At 47.1% G+C, this 22584-nt stretch overlaps 1 protein-coding gene across 3 annotated transcripts in view; it reads left to right on the plus strand.

Moving 5' to 3' along the window:
• The window catches only part of SPEG (striated muscle enriched protein kinase), a 1422155-nt gene that overhangs the window by 1047952 nt on the left and 351619 nt on the right, over positions 1 to 22584 (plus strand). For all 3 annotated transcript variants that reach the window (XM_086954403.1, XM_086954404.1, XM_086954405.1), the window contains 2 exons: positions 3896 to 3964; positions 10223 to 12800. In XM_086954403.1, the coding sequence (XP_086810529.1) occupies positions 3896 to 3964; positions 10223 to 12800 (2647 nt within the window). The remainder of the gene's footprint in view (positions 1 to 3895; positions 3965 to 10222; positions 12801 to 22584) is intronic.

The raw sequence follows: 22584 nt of genomic DNA on the forward strand, positions 1-22584 counted from the left end.
TAACTCTTATGGAAAAGTAATTACTTCAATGGGTTAGATATGTCCTTTTGACTGAGTCAGGGGTAACAATACCTCAGCAAGTAAGTCTTAAATTAAGTGAGACGATGCTCAAGGATTTTTGATTTGCTCATAGAGTGAGAATGTAGTCCAAGGTGTAAAATGGAGTCAGTGACTGGAACTAAGCTCAGCCCAATGCATGAACTTGCACCTTTAGAAATAGGAGTCTCTAAATGAGAGGGAATGTACTCTGAGGTATAAGACTCACTCCGTGACTGAGACTGCACTCCAAAGGGTACGATTCACCTAATCAATGGGATGGTGCCCCAAAGTGTAAGCTTCACATAATTGCACATAATCTGGTCCAAGGTCTAAGACTGAGCTCCTAGGTGTAAGTATCATACAGTGGGAGAACCTGTGCTCCAAATGACTGAGGTCATTTCCCAAAATGTAAAATTGACCCAAGACTGAAAACAATTCCAAGATCTGAGACACATGCCATGTCTGACTCTGTTCCAGGATTTGAGACCCAGACGCATTGAGCTGTACTCTACAATGTGAGAACTATTTCATGAAATAGAATATACTCCAAGATGCAAGACATGGCTAATGCCGAAGACTGTGTTCCATGGGTTACGGTTCACATATTTAGTGCGTGTAAACATAGGGCCACATTTATCAAACATTTTTGGCTTTCGCAAACGGGTCAATTCTCAGAATCGTCCCATTCCGAACGCAAAAAATTATTTTCTCACGTAACAAACCCTAATTTGCGATTTGGTAACCTGTTACCGAATCGCAAAATGGGTTTGCGATTCGGTATTTGGAAAGGGCATGTTTAGGGCGTCCCTTCCAATTAGCGAATCGTAACGGTATGTATAAATATTTTGTGACAATGAATGCGGTCGCAAAACATTCTCAGTTTCCGATCAACTACACCACCAATTTCAACTTCGCAAATCGGAATGGGTACAGGCATGAAAGTTACATTTTGCAATTACCAAATAGTGATTTTTAAGAAATCACTATTTGCTAATCGCAAAATCCAATGCATCAAAACAGGCTGCAAATAGCAATAAGGGACCGCTTCTCCTTTGGGAATGGTGGCGAAAATATTTTTTAAGAGCAGGCAGTGGTCCCATGGACCACTGCCTGCTCTTAACCTCTTCGATGCTGATGACGAGCTCAGCTCGTCATCAGCCACTGGGGGCGTGTGGGGATGACGAGCTGAGCTCGTCATCTAACGCGGCTTTTAGAAAAAAGCCGCGTAGCGCGAAAATAACCGCTGCAGCGATGCAGTTAAAAAATCAGAAGAAAACTTTTCATTTTTGTTTTTTAATTGCAACCCATATTCCTTTAACCCCTCCTCTGCGGCTTGAATTCTGCGCCTGTGCGGCACATTCTGATCGCGGGCCTGGTCATGACGGCTCCCGGACGTCATCAGCACACACCCACCGTAACTGATGATGACCGGGAGCCGTCATCAGCACCGAAGGGGTTAAGGAATACGGCTGCTTTAAAAAACATGCTTATTTTATTTACAAGCAATCACAGAGATGGTGGTCTGCTGACCACAGCAGGCCACCTTCCCCGTAATTTTAGTGATCCCTAGGGGATCGCAAATTGTGACCTACGTCATTAATATTAATGAGGTAGGTTGATTTCCCTACAAATCGGTAAATGAAACTCTTGGAGTTTCATACATTTGCAATAGTGATTACCTAATTGGGATTCGCTGAAAATTGCAATTAGGTAATCGCTATTCCAAATCTTGATACATGAGGCTCATAGACTCACCTAATGAGTGATACTGTTCTCCAAAGTATAAGATTCACCTAAGGCAGACATTGTAGTCCACACTGAGACTTTGATCGGTGGCGTGGGACTCACATCCTGTGATTGGAACTGTACCCTAGTGTTTAAGGAGCATCTAATAAGATAGAACGTACTCCAAGATACAAGTCACGCCCAGTGCGAGAGATTGAGCTCCGTGAGGTAAGACTCAGTGAGGTGAACTGTACCCCAAGGTGGAGCATCTAATGAAAGAGTGGATTCCAAGGTGTGACACTCGCCCAGTGACTGAGACTGCGCTCACTGGGGCACACTCATTCAATGAGTAGAACAGTGCCTCAAACTGAACTCACCCTGGCAATAAATGTGTTCCTCAAGGTGCAAGATTCAGAAAATGGGGAGACTTTGCTCTAACTGCTGAAACCCAGATCCAGTGAGTGTAACTGTACTACAGAATGCAAGAGTCACACAATGGGGGAAAATGTACTCCAGTTACATCAGATTGTTGCCAAAGTGTAAGATTCTGCTAGTCAGGGACACTGTGCCTCAAGGTATGACACTAACCTATTAACTGTAACTGTGCTCCAAGGTGTTCAACTCATTTAATTACACTGTCCCCCTGTAAGGGTCATCTATTGAGAGAGAGTGTACTCAATGGTTTGAGAAATGCCCAAAGGCTGAAATTATGCTCCATTGGGTAAGATTCACTCAATGACTGAGGTTGTACCCCCAAAATATAAAATGAATCCAAGGGCAGAGACTGTGGTCCAAGGTGTAATTCTCACACACTGAATGAGAATGTGGTGCAAAATTTTAAACTCAAAGACAGATTTGTATCTTGGCAGGGAGGGAACTCCATTGCAGTGGCAATGGCATTCCCTCCCCACCAAGACAATGGTCTGCCCGCATGATTTAAATGTGGGTGGACTATAGTTTGGCAATGGTAGAGGGGCAGTTGGAAGTTTGGCTATAAATCTGCCTACCTAATTTAGACGGGGAGACTTGTAGCTGTTTTTCACTGCCCATCACTGTCAAAAGACCTGGCGGTAAGGAGCGTTGTAAAGCGCTCAATGCACTCCTCGCCATTGGACCTTTCCCTTGTCGAGGGATTAGGGGGGCATTATTTTTCTATTTTCAAAAAGAAAATCCAGCTTTGGGATTTTCCTTTTGAAAATAAAATGTAGTAAGTAAGCCATATGGCTCCGTCATGCTGACGGAGCCTTATGGCAAAATTACAATGCATTGACAGGAACTGCCGTGATGGCAGTTCCTGCCAATGCTAGTAAAATCTACTCGGTCGCCGGACGTTTCTACTTTTTGCCATTGGCACCTTTGTCAGGGAGATTAAGTAATTTACTCCATTGCCCTGGTGGAGGGCAGACTGAACACCAGATTATAAATGAGGCCCTCTGTTTCTAAAACTTCTCCAGAGTTTGAGAATCACGCCCAGGGAAGGAAGCTCTATTCAAAAGAATGTGACTCCCCCAGTTTGCACAACTATGACCCATTGTGTTTAAAACATTCACTGAGGCTATGCTTCAAGGATTTTGACTTGCACCCAGCACTTGAAAGGTGAAGGGACTGCTTTTCAGCCTGTAATTCACTTGAGAGTCAGAGTATGAGTGCTTAAAGGTCATGAAATATTTATGCAGAATTCACTTGAACATAACCTTCCCATTGGAGAGAGCAGACTTGTGAATGCAATTGATCATTAGGTCAATAGATGTATACACTGAACTGCTGTCACAACCCAGGAATTGCAAGAATAGCCTACATTAGGAGACACCCCTATCACCTATAGGGAAGAATGAGTTATATTGACTGCTGAACCATTGCCAGAGATGGGAATGATTGTGTGGCAGGATGCTGATCATTGTTAGAGATGTCTGCATGTGCTGAATGCTTCCTGCCATGGTTCACTAGTATGCTGCTCTACAAGGGTTTGCTGGTGGTGGTGCTCTAACCTCTGTTAGCAGGTTGAGGCCTGGGGGTTAGATTGGAGCCTGAGTTTTTCTCTCACTGAAAGTGTGGTTTAAAACACAGTACAAGAAAAGACACATTTTCATTAATGCCTCATTTCCCTTTTCCCCACATTTTGTTGTTTTAGACCTTAGCTAAGGGCAAGAACATCAGCACGGATCACTTGAAGCTCTTCCTATCTCGCAGGAAGTGGCAGGTATGTGTTGTCAGCATTAGTATCTTCTAATGTTTTCAGAGGCATCAGCAATCAAGCCAAGGAGCTGTGCAAGCTGGGATGGTCCTGTCCAGTGCAGAGTAGAATGGATATTGGATATGTCAAACGCCTTAGATCTAGCTGACATTTGAGATAACCTTGGAGTGCTGTATAGATGTTATCACTGATGACCCCCAAGCAGGGATACAACACCAACTGCACTACCTACAAAAGCTATGGCACTGTTAGCATGTTGAGGCAAGGTCTTAGTATTCTGTCAGCTTAGTGGCACTCACCATTTAACACAGTAGTCTCCTTTTGGAGTATTTCTGCCCTGGCAGGACATAAATGTTTGTATATTTGTATATTTTGTATATATCGTACACACAATTGTATGTTTTTGAACTGACTGTTTTGACAGAGTTTTTCCTTGATGTCATTTTTTGAGAAATCAACGAAATTCGATTGCAAATGAAAATAAATTCTTTTGTAATATAAAACTGTTGGCCACGCAGTACATATCCGCTGCGTGGGTCCAGATCTTGTCTTGAAAATTATCCTGATCAGTCATTTTGTTCTGTTTTACTAATTGTTGAGATCCAGGCTGGTCAGCTGTAGGATCCAATTCCTCCATTTGTATACTGTCTGGCAGGACATAGAGCATGTCTCTGATTTGTAATGTGATACAGCTCACACTAATTATCTCTAAAGCTGGCTAACATCAGGCTGAAGTATGCTAACACGTTGGAATTTTACATGGGCTTTGTCATAACTAGCATCACAATTTCTATGTCTAGCTTCAGGCTGAAGTCTGGATTTTCCAGTGAATTCTTTGTCAAACTTTCTCTCATTTCCTTCTTGTGCCAACAAAGCATTAAAGAACCCCTTTCGCACGGTAGAGAAATCATTTGCCGCCCAACATTATTCACATCACTTGGGGGGCCCGATTTACAGAACTAACTTAAGACAAAATCCTAAACTTACTACCATTTTGGTATTCACAGAAGGTACTTACTCATTGATGAGTAAGTGCCTTCTGTGAATACCAAAATGTGTACCTTACTCATTTTGAGTAACTTACTCATTTTGAGTAACTTACTCATTTTGGTATTCACAGAAGGCACTTATGTATTGATGAGTGAGTGCCTTTTGTGAATACCAAAATGAGTAAGTGCCTTCTGTGAACACCAAATTGGTAGTAAGTTTAGGATTTTGTCTTAAGTTAGTTCTGTGAATCGGGCCTGTAGTATTTAGAGTGAACAGACCTGTTAGTCTTAAAATTGACCTGAAAATGCTGTAAAAGGCATTAATATATTTGGAGAGTTTTCTATGAGCTTTGAAATAATTTCACTGTTAAGGTCCAAATGCAAAAGTACAGTTTTTGATGCATATTTGTCATGAAAGACTAGAGCAATTTATCAAATTGTGCATCTGATAGAGACTACTAGCCGCAGATTCCTTAACGTAGAATTATCCCCAGGCGTGAGACTGGATCCGGAAAATGTTTGCCACAGCATCTCTCCGCTCTAGGGGCGGTACCACGTGACTCCGCCCTGACGTCGTCCGCGGACGTGACGTCAGCGAGGTCACATAAGCCCCACCCAGGCACGCTGACGTCAGTTTCCTTCTTTTCCGCATGCAACGTGGATCCGGATTGTGTTTCCTTGACCTATTTTCAGGCCTCTTCTAACGCTTTTGCGTTGGGAACAGTGCCATGATTCTATGGACTGCGACGCTTGTCAGCATCTCAAGCCGAAGTCCCGGCAGGAGCGCCGGATGAAATTGCTTTCCGCCTGTTTGTCCAGATCGTTCTCGTCAGAGCATCCGTCCCCTACCTCAGAAGGATCCAGGAGTCGCCCATTCCGGCTGCGGCATTGTCCTACACTCATGGGCGTGGCTGGCCTGCTGGTAAGTCCTGCAGCTTGTCACTGAGGCCTTGTCCTCGTTCTGCAGATGGCGCGGGTTCCTCCCGGGACTTGCGTTCTCGCCCGTCGCCCCCCTAACCGCTGTTTCCTGGAACCGGGGCAACAAGTGCCCAAATGAAGCCCTACGCTATGGCGCTGCAGGCTTCTTTGGGCCCTCCTTCTCCTCCAGAGTCGTCAGCAGATCCCTCGCCGTGCGCTGGGATGTCCGCAGACTCGCCAGTGGCTTCGCCCCCGGCTCCGACGAGTTCGGCTTCAGGGTTTTGAGGAGTGGTGTCGTTGAGATGCGGCCTTACAGGGTTCCCTCTTTGACCCACTGCACCCCTGCCTCGCCACAAAACCCAGTGGGGTTCCCTGCGGTGTCGCAGGAGGTTGCCGGTACTCACAGCTCGTCTCCGAGTCCCCCTCGGTCCTCTTGGCAGGCGGCTGTGTTACCGGTGACAGAGACAACGCCTTTCCGGCACCAACGGCTTTCCTACCCGGCACTGGCGGCGCCGTGGGTGGAGGCCGGGACCCTGGGCATCTCCCCGGGCCCCTTTCAGTCCTCGGCGCAGGCGGCTGCCTATTCAGAGGTAAAGCTGGCGCCTTTTCAGCGCCGTTCATTGGCCGCTTTGACGCCGACCCAGCATCTTTCTCCTGTGAGGGACGTGGTGGTGGAGGCTGACTCGGTCCTCCTGGTGGACACTTCGACGCTGATTGAGATCGCACCGGTGCCCGCAGCAGACTCCCCGATGCCGCCCCGACGTCGGATCGTCGACTCTTCTCCGGATGTTCCTTCCTCTCCGGAGGATTGTCGTCTCCTTGTCTCCTCTTCACCCGAGACTGGATGCCGGATCGTTGCCTATTCACCGGCAGCTTCCAGGGTGGGTTCTATGCTGTCTCCGTGTCCACAGCCCCTGGATATGCTCTTCCGCTCCTCACAGTTGGTTGCCCCGCGGGCTTCCCCACCCTCTCCGGAGACCCCTCAGGCCTCTCACTCATCCATGGGTCTTCCATCTTTCAGGGGCTGGCCATTTCTTCCTGCGGCAGGGCACGGGGATGGACGGCTTAGTTTGCAGCCTTCGCCCACGGAAGAGTTGCTCTCACCCCCACATCGCTCTACGGAGGCGGGTGTGGCCTTTGTCTGGGCCATTTCCACGGCCACCGGCATTTTGCAAATGGGCAACCCGGTCGCTCCAATCCCAACAGACCACTTGTTGGAGGTTCTACACCAGGGCTCTGGTGGAGGGGAGCTGCTTCTTCCATTTGAAGTCTCGCTCCACAATTGCCTTCTTCTAGGGGCCTGGGGGCGTCCTGCTACGGGGGATCAGGTGCCTCAGCCACTCCTCCACTGTCCTGCTCCGCACGACCCAGTCTGTCTTTTTTCCCACCCATCTGCCCAGGCCCCTGCCCTGCAGGCTGTTTTTCCTTCCTTGCCTTCCGTGGTGCTTCCTCCGTCACGGGAGGCCCGGTGGTTGGACTCCTGGGGGTGTAACATTTTCGCGTCCACTAGTGTTGCGCTGCGTGCGCTCAACACACTTTGTGTGTTAGCCCGGGCTACCTCCGGCCTCTGGGATTCTACGGAGTCCCTTCTGTCTCACATCTCCCATGAAGGTGTCCGCACTGATCTGTGGCACCATGTGCTGGATGGTCGGGAGTTAGCTGTCTTTATTCTCTGTTTGGCCTTAGATGTCTCTGATTCTCTTGCCCGAGCTATGGCGAGTTCTGTGGCACACCGCCGCCATGCTTGGTTGCAGCATAGCTTCTTTCCAGAGAATGTTCGGGAGTGTCTGATTGACTGAACTTTTGGTGGTGTTCTTTTATTTAACACCCACGCAGACTCCGCTATTCAATGACTCCCTGCGGGGCTCCATCCTCCACCCCTCCGTAAGCTTGGTTTGTCGGTCTTCAGGTGTCTTATAGGAGGCATTTATCCCACCTTTCTATCTGGGCCCAGTGTTTCGGTTGGCCCGTTAGGGTGCTGTGTGTGGCTTGGAATGCCTTCAGGGTCATTCAGTTGACCCTTCTGTACTTTTGGCTGCTGGTACAGCCCTTCAGTTTTTGGGGTGTGTGTTTTTTGGCTGTTAGTGAAGCCATGTAGGTCCTCGGGTTGGACCATCTGTGTATTGTTTGGCTGATTGGTAAGCCGCCTGCGGTGATACCCACAGGTCTTTTCTGTTCTTGACCTCTCCTGTTTGTTTTGGGGCATGTCATACCCTAGGGGGGGTACTTATTGGCTATTGCATAGCTCTGTCTTAAACTGGACGGGTGTGGATACCTTCTCGGGTTCCTCGAGTTTCCTGGCGAAACTGTGTACCGCTTAGTGCTGCCCTTTTTCTTCTGGTTGAGTGCAGCTTGCGCTGCTCCATGTCTGTCCTGCTCAGTATCCAATGGTGTTTCTATCCTTCTTCTATTGGGCTTGCCTGTCAAAAATTTTACCCTTTGTTCCTGCGGGATATCTGCTTCTGTGCGTATTGCCTTCCCTCTTCAGCCTCAGGATCGCCAGACAGACTTTTGTCATGCCGTCTATGGTGTCCTGTTGAGGTGTTTACACATTGCTGTTCGATGTTTCGGCCTGGTCCCCTGCCTTGTGTTCCAGCAAGGCTGGGACATTTCTGGTGTTCTCCTGGCTTCTGGTTGACGGATTTAGGTCTGTACTACATGTTCTTGCTTCCCGGGATTTGCTGTTCTGGGCACACTACTTCGTAGTGCTTACCAGCTGTCTGCTACGCACGCCTGGTCATTATGGTCCACCTTCGTGGGACTCAGCGTGTACCTGTGTGCTCCTGTTCCTTTCCCTGCTGGAGCTTTGCATGTCTGTGTCTTCCTTCTCATGTACGCGCTTCTCGGCCGCGGGGCCGTTTCTGGCTTTTCCCCTACCTAGGGACTGTTGCCCGTTCAGCTGTCCCCTTCTCTGGGTGCGTTCTCCTGAGGCGGGCTCTGCCTCCATTTCCACCTCTTCTCTTTGGATTTTACGAGTGGCTCTTTTCTTCCTTTGGTACTCTCTTGGTGCCGTCGGTCCCTCTGGGTCTTCTGGCGGATGCCCTTTGCCCCTCAGGTAGGCTTGTGATATTCTGACCTTCACTTCTCCTTGTACTTGCTTACTTCTGCTTTGTGAGGACTGGGCCATCCTTCCTGTGCTTTTCGAAGCTGGTGAGCTTTCTCTTGCCGACCCTCCTCCCCTCGGGGTATGGCTAAGGTATCTATTCAACTTCAAGGGGAATCGGCAGCTAGTAGTCTCTATCAGATGTACAGGTGACTTACCTTCGGTAACAATGTATCTGGTAGAGATGATTCTAGCAGCAGATTCTTTTACGGACCATCCTTCCTCCCCGTTCTGCGAGGACCTTCAGCTTGGTTTTCTGCACTTGCCTCCCTCTGGGTGGTTTTGTCTTCTGCGAGTGCCCTCTTTCACTTCCTCCCTGGCGGGATGCTTCGTTCTGGTTATATGTTTAATTCCTTCCTTTCTGGTAATGAGACTGTAGGTTCATGTGTGCTTCTGCATCCATCCACCCTGGTTATTCCAGGGTGGGGCCTCCTCATAATCTTCTCCCTTTTTCATTGCTTGGGGTTTCTGACTCCTCTGCAGTCCTCTGAGTTGGGGTCTCTTGGCTGTGCCTCAGCCCTTAGCCTTTTACAGGGGATACGACCCTCCTTGATGGTGTTGTCTTGGGGTAATTTGTCGTTACTCATCTGTTCCGAACTTGTTACCCTTCACGGCGATGGATGGTGGTTACAGACTTTCTGTCGTCTGCTCTGACATTTTTCACATGTTTTTCTGCCTCCAGGGAGGATATCGCTTTTGCTGCAAGATTTCTTCTCAGAGCGGTGCTCTGCTCTTTCCCTTCTATGACTTTCAGTACCACAGTGCCTGGCACTTTTCTAAATGGTGCTGTTCCTCACCTTTTGTTTATTCCCTTTCATTTTCCCTGTTTTTTTTTTGCACACTGTTCCCATATTCTCACAGTTTTGTTTGTGATGGCTCCACGTTGTGGTGTAGAAAAGTTCTCCGAAGAAAACTGACGTCAGCGTGCTGGGGTGGGGCTTATGTGACCTTGCTGACGTCTCGTCCCCGGACGACGTCAGGACAGAGTCACGTGGTACCACCCCGGCGCACAGAGATGCTGTGGCAAAAGTTTCTGGATCCAGTCTTACGCCTGGGGATAATTCTAAGTTAAGGAATCTGCGGCTAGAATCGTCTCTACCAGATACATTGTTACCGAACGTAAGTAACTTGTATTTTAGGAATCTCAATGCAACAATAACTATAAACCAATGGCACACTCTGTAATTTAAATTGCATCACATTAACATAATACCTTTAAAGTTTTATCACATATTTCTTTCTCTTTTTCTCCAGCGTTCCCTGATTAGCTACAAATCTAAAATGATGATGAGGTCCATCCCAGAGCTTATGGCAGATGAGTCCAGCCACCTATCCATCGCTGTCCCCAAGCACCTGAAAGAATCTTCTGGTCTGTCATCGTCTTCTGATTCCGATGACTTGGATGAGCTGCCTTTCATTCCCATGCCCCTTCAGGTAGAGTTTTCCAGCTCCAGAATGTCCCTCAATGAGATTCCTACTGATGACGAGGCGATGGAACAAACAGCTGAGCACTTGGACGAAGCTGGTCCAGTTGATGTAACACCAATGGAATTGCAAGAGCAGCCAGACGAGGCAGAAGAGCCAATGGAGCAAGTCACAATCTCTAAAAAGAAAGATAATGGAGAGGCAGTTGGGAAGAGACAGAAGGGACCATTGACAAGGAAAAGGTCTACGGAGGTTGAAGGTTCAGGATCTTCAGATGAAGATAATGGAGAACTCCAAAAGAGATCAGACCACCCAAGAAAACCTCTAAAAAAGGGTTCAAGCTTAGATTCACCAGATTCGCCTCAAAAAGCAATGAGCCCTTCCCGGAAAGGAGAGCTTAGAAGGGGTAGCTCTGCAGATAGTGCTCTACTTCTCAATCTGCCTCACGAGGATGAAGAAGGGATGGACCAGTTTGATGATGCTGGGGAGCTCCGTCAGGTTCTCAAAAAGGCTGCTTCAATGGAGCTTCCCCGCCGGAGCCCTAGCCCTGGCAAGCTGGATGAGCGAGGATCGCACCGCAGAAAACTTGGCTCTGGCAAAGAAGAATATGCACAAAGGCTGGAGTTAATGCGTCAGAGACTGCTGCGAGGTGGTTCCATGGACAGTAAAATTAGTGGTCTTCGGGGACCTCTCACTGAGACCCTTTCAGCCGTCCCAGAAAAGAAAAAAACTGTCTCATTGGATAGGCAGGTAGTTCGGTCCACAAGATCAGAAAAGCAATCATCTTTGTCAGCACCTGCTCCTGCGCCAACAATTAGACTGACCAGAGCAGCATCTAGTGAATCGGCTCCACGATATGAAGATTCAGATGAAAGAGTACTCCGGAAAGCCAGCTCTTTCTCTCATGGAGATACAGAGCCACTCATTCTACATCGACGTTCCGGGGCCCCCTTGGAAATTCCAGTAGCACATGTGGAAGCTCAGAGATTGAAGGAATCACAGTCCCTATCCTGCCTGGCAGATCCTTCTAAACAGGAATCCAGACCTACAACTCCCCGAGAAATTTCCTCCAAGCCACCCACACCTGAGTTAAATACTGAAAGAGAGGAACCCAAATCAACCACATGCAAGGCGTCATCTCAATTAGATAAGCTCAAACCAGTGGAAGAACTAAGCAAGCCATCTCCACTAGCCAATGGTGGAACAGGCCTGATATCAACATATAGGATGCCAGCTTCAACCAGACAAACCGGTGGTAGCGTTACCAAGCAGCAAGTGCCAATGAAAGACCACGGCACAAAACCTGGGGCATTCTCACAGCCTGCGGTTATTTCTGATTCGCGCCCTAAGCCCTCTTCCTATGCTACTGCAATGCAGTCTCTCCAGGCTCCTTCTATTCTAGCAGAACCAGAGCAGTCTCTGAAACGAAAAAATGTTGATCAAAAAGCGTTTACCCTGCAACCTGAAGGAGTCATCGTAAGGCCTGTCCCACTAAAGCCCATTGGTAAATCGGAGCCTCATGCTGCAGTTTTTGCCAAAGCCCCATTAGTGTCTAAAGAGCTAAATGCTCATGAAGCATCAGCAGAGGTTCCAAAGGAAATACCATCCAGATCTTTGAGTACTGAGAGAGTACAAACAATTGATGACATTGATTCTGAAGAGGTCTTTGAGGCTAAGTTTAAAAGGGGAAGAGAATCATCACTGACCAGAGGCTTCAAACTCTTAACAAGGACATGGTCCGAGGAAAGGCAACTTGCTGCCCTTGGAAAGTCTGCTCGAGAGGAAGACATGTATCGACCAAGTCCAGTAGGTGTTCCACTCGAATTTCTTGTGCCTGATGTACACCACAAACGGATTGAGGAAAGGTCACGATCAGTCCAGGACCTTCATGATGTTGAGAAAGATACTGGCTTCATGAGGAGACTGTCTCAGCGCTTCAAACGGACGCCAACCACTGACAGGAAAGAAAAGTCACCAGAGGATAGGGAAGAAACAGCAAGTCAAGGGCGTCGGCTGTCCTGGAGTCTGGGCCTTGGTAGCTCTAAGGACAAGAAAGACTCTGAGAGCTTAAAGTCAGAGCCGGGCGAAACCGAGGACCTTAAGAAGCAAAGCGAATCACCGGTACTAGCCATGAGGAAAAAAATTGGAAATACCATGGACCGTCTTTCGATGAAGCTGCGCAGCAGCTCTGAGGAAAGGCGAGATAGTTTGAAATCAGAGAAAAAAGAGGATAAACCAGAAAAGAGGACACCACTTCTGTCTTTGCTCCGAAGGTCAACCTCAGAGGGAGAGAACCTTCGTAAAGTGGGCATTCCACAAAACCAGCTCGCCTCTCAGTCTGGATCAACCCCTTCTACAGAGTCAATGCAGTCTGAAATTAGCATTCAATCTGAGATGGCTGTCAGAGGTAAGACAGAAAAAATGTGTTTGAGCAGGTAATGGCAGCATAATGAAAGATATCAAAACAGCACAATGTAGAAAAGGATGTAATGGAGATAAAGAATATGTGTCACACAGAGTTTGACTGAGAAGTCCTTATACTTGAGATGCTCCTGAGGAATGAATAAATAATATTAGTACAGAGATTGGGTTCCATATTTACTGGAGCTGTGGGTGTGTGGTGTAAGTAAAATATATCTACAGACATTATTTGCTAGTTGTGATGTTTGTCATAAAAGTGGGAAAATGTAGTCAAATATATCTTGAAGTTCTGTTTGGTGAGCAACGGTTGGTGGTAGCATACGTTGTGAGACTGATATTGACAGATGTTTTATTGATGAGAACCTTACGGTGAGATGAGGTGTAGTGTTTGATATATGAAACATTGTGAGTCATAAATGTCTTTCTGCCTTACAATGTTATGTATTCATTTCAGGGTAAGGAGTGCAAAAAGTTCATTCTTCCCACCTTTTGACTCACAAAGAACCTTTATTTGCCCAATTGGCATCCCATTCAGTGATGGTGCTTGATTGGAAACACTGTTGTATGGCAAAATATCGCAAACAATAATATCATGACACAAGAATATTGTGTCCAAAATATTATCTACAAAAATATCAAGTTAACATTAAAAATGTGCAAATCGCTAAATTCAACCGTTTGCGAATGCAGAATAGCCTTTCAAGATGTATGAAAGGCTTTGTTGTCACAATTTTAGGTAATCCTAAAAAATTGTGACTACCTAAAATTGGACTACAAATAGGGAAATGCAATTTGTGATTCCCTAAGCACATGAAGCAGAGCAAGGCCACTGACCTGGTCAATGTGACTGCTCTCCCCCCACGCAGCTCCACCACCAAGTGTTGCCCCCTGAGCTCCATTGTAGGGTATTCAAGGCCCTCCTCCACCCACGCACCTGCCTGCGCCTCATCCCTGGTGGTCCAGTGGGAGAGCACTCTGCTCTTCTGTTGCTCTGCCTCTCTTGTCTCTTCTTTGTGCCCTTATACTCTATCCTTTGTTTTTCACTCTTTCCCTCTGCTCTCCCCTTTGTTTTTCACTCTTTCCCTCTGCTTTCCCCTCCATTTTTCCCTCTTTCCCTCTGCTCTCTTCTTCTTTTTTCACTCATTCCCTCTGCTCTTTACTTCGTTTTTCACTCTACCCTCATCTTGCTCTTTCCTTTGTTTTCCCCTGCTGCTGCTGCCCCAGTGGCCACACCCCCCCAGTGTGTCCTTCCTGCTCCCACCTCTCAGCTGACCCGCTCTCCCCGATCCCTACTTAGTGGTGTCCACTGTGCAGCAAAAAGATCAAGACCACTGACCTCGTGCAGCTTCATCACGAAGTGTTGCCTCCTGAGCTCCATTGCAGGGTGCGTGAGGCCCTCCTCCACCCGCAGGTTCCTGCCTGCTCCTCATCCCTGGCGGTCCAGTGGGAGAGCACTCTGCTCTTCTGCTGCTCTTCCTCTTCCTCTGCCTTTGTTGTCTCTTCCATGTGCCCTTTTGCTCTCTCATTCGTTTTACCCTCTTTCTCTTTGCTCTCTCCTTTGTTTTTCACTCTTTCCCTCTGCTCTCGCTTCTGTTTTTCATGCTTTTTCTCTGCTCTCTATTTTTCCACCTGAACTTCCTTCATATTTCACTCTTTCCCTCTGCCTTCCTTCTTTTTTTCCTTTTAGTGAGTTTCTTGCAGGATGTGTGATGGCGCTGCAGGTAGTTAAGAACTTGAAGGCATTTCTTTGTGTTATTTAACCCTCTAACATTCCATGTGCTCAAAACTAATCTGGAATGGAAAGCTAAATTACCCTTTGTCGTCATGTAGCCAAGTCAAAGTAAGAGCTAACTCTGCTCCCTGCGATTACTGTCTACCTGCCACAATTAGTAAATGGAACAAAAACGTGGGAAACAAGAACATACCATTCCAAAAACCCTTCCCTCCCATTACCCATCCTCCTCAATAAGCGATGGGGGGAAGAACTCATATCGAATATGATTGGAGCAGACATCGACCAAGCAAAACTAACATTCCCATGAACCTGAATAGACTGATACATGTGCAATTGCACTAGGGGGTGGCAACACACCCCCTCTGTCCCTACTAATGGCACCAAGTGCCTGCAGTTTGAAACAATTTTGCACCTAAGGCGGCCTCCAAGTGTGTCATTGGCATCAGTTTATGTCACTACAGTTAAAACAAGCCAATATGTACCCATAGCATGGAAACAATGAAGAAATGGGGGCCGGGACTCTATGACGCGGAAAAAAGGTTCGCGCTCGCACCGGAGCTCGGTATATCCTGTGTGTTCTGCGGGGAGGTTGTGCCTTACTTTATAACAGAAGACACACAATTGATGGACGGAATGCAAAACAAATCAAAACATTCACCCCAAGTCAAGAGATCTGGGTTAAATCCATCATTCTTTTGCTCACCATGCCACCCCAGTTTGAACCTGGCCATATGCAAATCAGTCTTGACCCTGTGCCTCATGGGAACAGTCCAGCCCGAACTGCATTCAAGGTCCTCTCTGGACCGGAAACAAGCATCCTAGGATCGGTTTCGGGGTTTCACCCCTCATCAGCCAGGATAGCTTGATTCCAGTGGCACAGTGAGCCCGGGACCCACGTCTGGGCATGCCTGGCGGACTTAGGATGAGAAGGCAAATGACACACAATTGATGGACGGAATGCAGAACAAATCAAAACATTCACCCCCAGTCAAGAGATCTGGGTGAAATCCATCATTCCTTTGCTCACCATGATGGGTTTAGGCCCATATTTCTGTACTGGGGTGAATGTATGACATTGTGCTGCATTCTGTCTATCAATTGTTCTTTTTGCATTCTTTTTAACAGAGGCAGAGTACCTTTAGCAAACTCCTTTGCGTGGTGAAGTGAATCAAAAATACGAGACTGACCACCAATGTCAACCCTTGGCCGCACTAAATAAAGCATCCCATATCGCAGACCCATCTTTAGTAAGGCCGCCTTCGCCCCTATAAATTTCCTCCATGCGGCTTGGACCATCGCAGTGAAATCCGGATAAAGGGAGATGTTTGAGCCTTGCCAGTCAAGTTGGCCCTTGTCCTGCGCAAGCCGTAGGGCGGTGTCTCTGTCCCTGAAACTCAAGAGACAGGCTATAATCGGCCTTGGCGGACACCCTGGATTAGGTCGGGAGCCCAGAATACGATGTGCGCGTTCCACTATAAAAGTGGAGGTGAAGGACTAGCTTCCAAACATATCTGTGAGGAGTGAGTCTACGTAATTGTCCTGGTGCCCTATATTGGTGGACTCCGGCACACCTATGATGTGAGAAGTTGGCCTGGTATATGATGTTCACTATTCTAGTGAACACCTTGCACCAGTCCAAACAACCCTTATGGTGATGGTTGTAAAGTCAACCTGGATCCGCGAGAAAGAGTGCGGTCCAGCAAGTCCTTGAAATGAAACAGAGGTATGAATGAGGCCAGAGATTACATTATTATCTACGGCAACATCGCTTGCCTGCACCTGTGCACCCAGGCTGCTGCACCCCAGCCCCTTCCCCTGCACTGTACTCAATTGCAGCTCCTGCGCACAGAGGCTTCACTGCTCACCTGCCACCACCGGTATGTCCAATGACATGCTGGTGCAAACTCCGACTCCGGGTGCCTCTCCCAGGGTGGCACAGTAGATTTGCGGTCGGGGACGGTGTCTTGATACCACGATGGAAGGAGTCAGAATGCCCAGGCGATCATCATGGGCTGATCACCCGCTCTGCCCATTTTAGCGTGACCAACTCAGTGTCTGAAAAAGGGAGAAATAATATAATGCTGGAAACATCTTGAGGTAAATGAAAGTTTATTTCAAGCTTAATAGAGAACACCAGTTGAGTGCATCCTTCCTTCTTGAAGTACGATCTACCAACTGTTAGTGGTAATCGTGGTTCAAAGAGGAGTTGGAGTGTACGAGATTACACAAAGTTAAATAATAATATGTTATGCCAACGTTCACATACAAAGGAGCAGAGCGCATGCTAGAAGCATAGTGTGCACGTGTAATGTAGTGGTGCAAGCCTGTGTGCATGTACACTTAGTAATCGGTTCACTACAGTGCCCCAAAAGCCAACGCCGCGTGTCTGTAGGGCAGCGCTGCCCGCTGGCTCAGGCCTACAGTATGGTCCAGCAGGTTCCTAAAATGAGACAGAGATGTGACTTAATGAGGTCAGAGATCACATTATTACGCCCGGCAACATAACTTGCTCGCATCTGCGCACCCAGGCTGATGCACCCCACCCCTCCTGCAGCACTGCACTCAATTGCAGCCCCTGTGCACCTAGGCCCCACTGCTCACCTGCTGTCATTGTTGTGTGTCTGTGGGAGTGCGGGTTTGATAAACAGGCGTGGAGGCTGCAATAAAGGTTTTGAAATGGGTTTATTGATAGTATGGGGAAGTGAAAAGGGTTGGGAGGTTTGGATTTCTTCTTCCTCTGACGATTCCTGGGATGAGCCGGATGAACTTAAGGCTTGCAAAGATGTTTTCTTGCCCTCTGGTTCTTCTGGACCGGGATGGTTTTTCCGGAGGCTCATAGAAGAATAGAAACAAACAATATAGGGGTATTGTCAGAATGGAGTTCTTTTAAACATATGGGGTTTCTTTTCCCTTCACCACACCGTTGTGACTTTGCAGGGTTTATCACGGTTACAGGATGGTACTGAATTTTCCTATCTTGACACAGGAATGTGGGGATAGTGAATTTAAGTGCCTAGGGAAGAGAAAAGTGGGAACAGTGAGCTTGTGCTTAAGTGCCTAAGGAAGAGAACCTTGTTTGTTTGTCCGTGTATCTCCAAGTACTCTGCCTGAGTGCATTACACGGTATATACACAAGTTCACGTGACTCCCCGTTGTACTCTACCCTCCCGTTATATCTATTCCACACCCTCCCTCTGTCCCCGAGCCGGTTACACTCACTGACCCCGCCGTAACTCTCCTCCGAGTTACGCCCGCCTTCCAGCCTCCTCCGGAAACCACCAGTCCTCCGACCAGCTTTCCTCTCCGTCGTCCGGATTCTTGGAATTCTCAAAGTCGGGTCCCGCGTCTTCTCCACCGGTTCCCGCGTCTTCTCTACCGGGTCCTGCGTCTTCTCTACCGGGTCCCGCGTCTTCTCCTTTCTGCTCCGTTGTGCGACCTCGTCCCTCTCCTCCTTCAGCGTCCACGTTCCCCTCTCCGTCTTGACCCAGCGCACTTATTATTGGCTCGCCCTTCTCCCTTCCGGAGTATGGGGTTGGACTTCCGGGGCAAACTGGTGACGAGGATCCTCCTGTGAAAACACGGGAGACGAGCATGGGCGTTGTAGTCCCCACGGCCGCATCTGCATGTTCCGGGTAAGTGCGGACTCTTTCTCGCATCCCCTTTCCCTTGCTGTCCTTCTTCTAGGGAAACTACTCTGAGGATATCTAGACAAGTAGTCAGCGTTCCATTGGTCTTTCCCTTTCCTATGTTTAGTAAGAAATCTGTACGGTTGTAAGGAAAGAAAACACCTCAGGACTCTCTCGTTGTGACCTTTATTCCTTGCTAGCCACTCTAATGGGGCATGATCTGTAAAAAGTATAAATTCTCTCCCTTCCAGATAGCACCGGAGGGATTCTATTGCCCATTTAATAGCAAGAGCCTCTTTTTCAATGGTAGCATAATTTTTTTCCCGAGGGAAAAGTTTACGGCTTATGTACAAGATGGGTTTTTCTCCTTGTGGTGTTTCTTGGGATAAGACAGCTGCAAATCCTAGGTCTGAAGCATCAGTTTGTAAAATAAAAGGACGAGAATAATCAGGACTGATCAGAACTGATTCAGAGGTTAGTGAATTTTTTAAGAATTCAAAGGAGCGTACTACTTCAGCCGGAGGAGATTGTAAGATCTCTTCCGTTCGTATATTTTTCTGTAGAAGATCCGTTAAGGGAGCTGCTGTCTGTGAAAATCCAGGGATAAACCTTCGGTAATAACACATTAAACCCAGGAAGGCTCTCAAGTCTTTTTTCGTCCTGGGTAAAGGTATCTGGGAAATGGCAGACAATTTGGATGTTTGGGGTCGTATGACTCCTTCACCTAAAAGGTACCCTAAGTACTTATCTGTTTGGGCTGCCAAATCACATTTCGTGGGATTGATTCTTAATCCATGAACTCCTAGGGTGTTTACTACTTGGGAAAGGTGAGCCAAATGCTGTTCCCAGGTATCACTGTATATTATGATATCGTCTATGTAGGCACCAGCATAGGCCTCATGGGGCTTGAGTATCATATTCATGGCTCGCTGGAGCTCCATGTAAGCCGAAGCTTAGCATTTTGAAATGGTATAACCCATCTGGGGTTGAGAAAGCAGTCTTTTCTCTGTCTTCTGTCTTTAAAGGAATTTGCCAGTATCCTTTACACAAGTCTAATGTGCTAATATACTTCGCTTTTCCTATCCTTTCCACCATTTCATCCACTCTTGGAAGAGGATAGGTATCAAACTCAGAGATTTTGTTTACTTCCCTAAAGTCAATACAAAATCTCACCGACCCATCGGGTTTTGGAACTAACAGTATAGGCGAATTCCATTCGCTTTTAGAGGGTTCTATGACATCCAACTGCAACATCTTCTCTACCTCTTCTCGTATAACCTGTCGGCGAGACTCTGGTATACGGTATGGTCTCAATCTCACCCGTTTCCCTGGAAGAGTTCTGATAGCATGTTCAATGAGATTGGTCTTTCCAGGGGAAGTGGAAAAAAACGTTGACAATGGTTGTAGAACCTTTGTCAGATCATGTGATAATGTCTCAGGCAATTCTGGATCAAAATACTGTTGAAATAGGGGTATTTGGAGTTCTGCGCTATTTACTGACACAGGGACAGGTCCCTCCCATTTCTTTAGTAAATTCACATGATATATTTGTGATATCTTCTTCTGTGAATCTGTCTCTATCCTATAGGTCATAGGGGTTACCTGTTGAATGACTTTGTAGGGACCTTGCCATTGACCCAATAACTTATGGTCTGAAGTCGCCATCATAAGCAACACGAGGTCGCCTACCTGAAAGGACCTATGTTTAGACCCTTTTCCATAATGTTTCTTTTGGGCAACCTGTGCATTCTCCAAGTTATTCTTAACAATACTACGAATTTGTTTTAAATGAGTTTTTAGGTTTGAAACATATTCGGGTAGTGGTCTGGTATCATTTTGTTCCGTTTCCCACTGTTCCTTGGCCATATCTAGTAAGGTACGAGGCCTCTGTCCATATAGAAATTCAAAAGGGGAATACCCTGTACTCTTCTATTCTTTGCATCTGATGGCAAAAAGTGCCAAGGGAAGGATGTCCTCCCACTTACGGGCTTCCAGATCCAACAATTTCTTTAACGTGGTCTTAATGGTGGCATTGTATCTTTCAACCAGCCCATCTGTTTGAGGGTGATAGGCTGAGGTTCGTATTTGCTTCACTCCTAATTGAGTACAGATGTCTTTCATCATTTTGGAAATGAAGGGAGTTCCCTGGTCGGTTAGAATTTCTTTTGGGAAACCCACCCTGGAAAAAATATTAACCATAGCCTTTGCAATATTGGTTGTGTCGGGTCTGCGTAGGGGTATGGCTTCTGGGAACCGAGTAGCATAGTCCACCAGAACTAGTACATATCTACATCCACTTCTGGATGGCAATAAGGGTCCAATAATATCCATGCCAACCCGTGAGAAAGGTTCATCTATGATGGGAAGGGGTAGTAATGGTGCCCTTGGGGATTGATAGCGGCTATATTTCTGACAAACCGGACATTCCCTGCAATATCTTTTGACCTGTTGATATATTCCTGGCCAATAGAAATTCTCCAGAATAGTTTTTTCTGTTTTGTCTGTCCCAAAATGTCCCCCCAAAAGATGGCTATGAGCGAGATACAATACTTTCTCTCGGAATGGATTTGGAACTAACAACTGGGCGTTCTGACCTGGGTTGCTCTTTCTATATTATAGGCCGTTTTTAAAAAAAAAATATGGACCTACATGTAGTGGATCTTCTTCATCAAAGGCCTTGTTCCATGCTTCCTGAAGAACAGGATCTTCCCGCTGGGCAGCATGGAAATTTCGATCTGATTCCCAGGGATTCTCCACAGGAATTACAGGCACCACCAGAGGCTCTCTACCCTTTTCGGCCCTCCTCTGACTGCGACTTTTCCGAATTTTTGGTGCCGGCCATTCTTTTTCAGACTCTGTATAGAAGGGTGCGGAGGTTAGCCAGTCTTCCGCAGATAGAGTAGTCTCCTGTAATAGCTGAGGTAATTAAGCATATTAATTTCCTAGGATGGCTTGTTCGGGTAACCGAGGTATTAGCCCCACCGTTAAGGAGGTCCCCGAGTCTTTGGGGTGCTGTACCAGTACCCGAGCAGTTGGATATGGTTTGATATTGACATGTACACATTTGATGGCCACCATTGCTTCTATAGGACCAATGTTATTACCAAGATCTTGGGGTCTAACTACGCTGTGTAAGCATCCGGTATCCGCTAGTGCAGTAACAGGTTGTCCATTCATGGAAACGGTGCACTTATATGGGGGCAGTCTTTTGTCTTCTTGGGGTGAACAGAAGTAATTACGAACCATACCTATCTCCATAGGTTCTTCTTTTTGGGGACAAAACCTTGCTATGTGCCCCATTCCCCCACACTGAAAACATTGGGGTCCTGTTATAGGGGGTGGTACAAACGTGCTGCTGGGCAAAGGGGTACTGGGAACAAGCTCAAGAGGTTCTGGTTTTTTAGCAACTGGGGGTCGTGGAGGCCGATTTTGAAAATGTCCACCAGTTTTCCCCGTGACTTCTTCCCTGCCTTTTTGAAAGTCCTGCGCTCTATTATAAGCACTGGCTATCTCCACGGCTGTTTCCAGGGTAAGGTTGGCTTGTTGTCTAACCCACTGTTGTATAGGCGGATGTAGGGACGTTAAGTACTGTTCTAAATAAATTTTCGCCATGATCCCATCCTTGTCAGTGATAGCTGGTTTTAACCAACGATCTGCCATGTCTTTTACTCTGAAATATAAGGCGCGACGGGTTTCTTGGGGGCCTTCCTTCATTTGTCTTAATTTCAATCTATAAATCTCATCATCTACTCCTAATCTTTCCAGGATACATTTTTTTATGTCCGCATAAGGAACAGCCCCTTGTAGGGTAGCTGCCTGGTAAACTGCTTGTAAATCGCCAGACAATAAAGGACATAAATATTGTCCCCATTTTTCGGCGGGCCATGAGGCTGCATTAGCCATTCGCTCAAAGTTTCTAAAGAAAAAGTCTGGGTCTTCTCCGACCACATAACGTTGTAATACCACCAAGGGTAGGGTAGTAGGTCCCCATTGTTGACCCAGGGCTTCCGTAAGTTTGCCCATGGCGGCTTCGTGAGTTTGTCCCTGTCCGGCTATAGCCTGTTGCAACTTGCCTCGGTCTTCCTCAACAACGGTCAGGAAACGTTCCATGACTTTGCTAAGGTGTTCCTGATTCTCGGCCATTCTCGCAAGGGCAGCCTCCATTTTGCCTTTCAATCCTACTTCTGACACCACTTGTGGGAGTGCGGGTTTGATAAACAGGCGTGGAGGCTGCAATAAAGGTTTTGAAATGGGTTTATTGATAGTATGGGGAAGTGAAAAGGGTTGGGAGGTTTGGATTTCTTCTTCCTCTGACGATTCCTGGGATGAGCCAGATGAACTTAAGGTTTGCAAAGATGTTTTCCTGCCCTCTGGTTCTTCTGGACTGGGATGGTTTTTCCGGAGGCTCA

This window comes from Lissotriton vulgaris, chromosome 2_1 (genome assembly GCF_964263255.1).
Source record: "Lissotriton vulgaris chromosome 2_1, aLisVul1.2, whole genome shotgun sequence".
NCBI classification, from domain to species: domain Eukaryota; kingdom Metazoa; phylum Chordata; class Amphibia; order Caudata; family Salamandridae; genus Lissotriton; species Lissotriton vulgaris.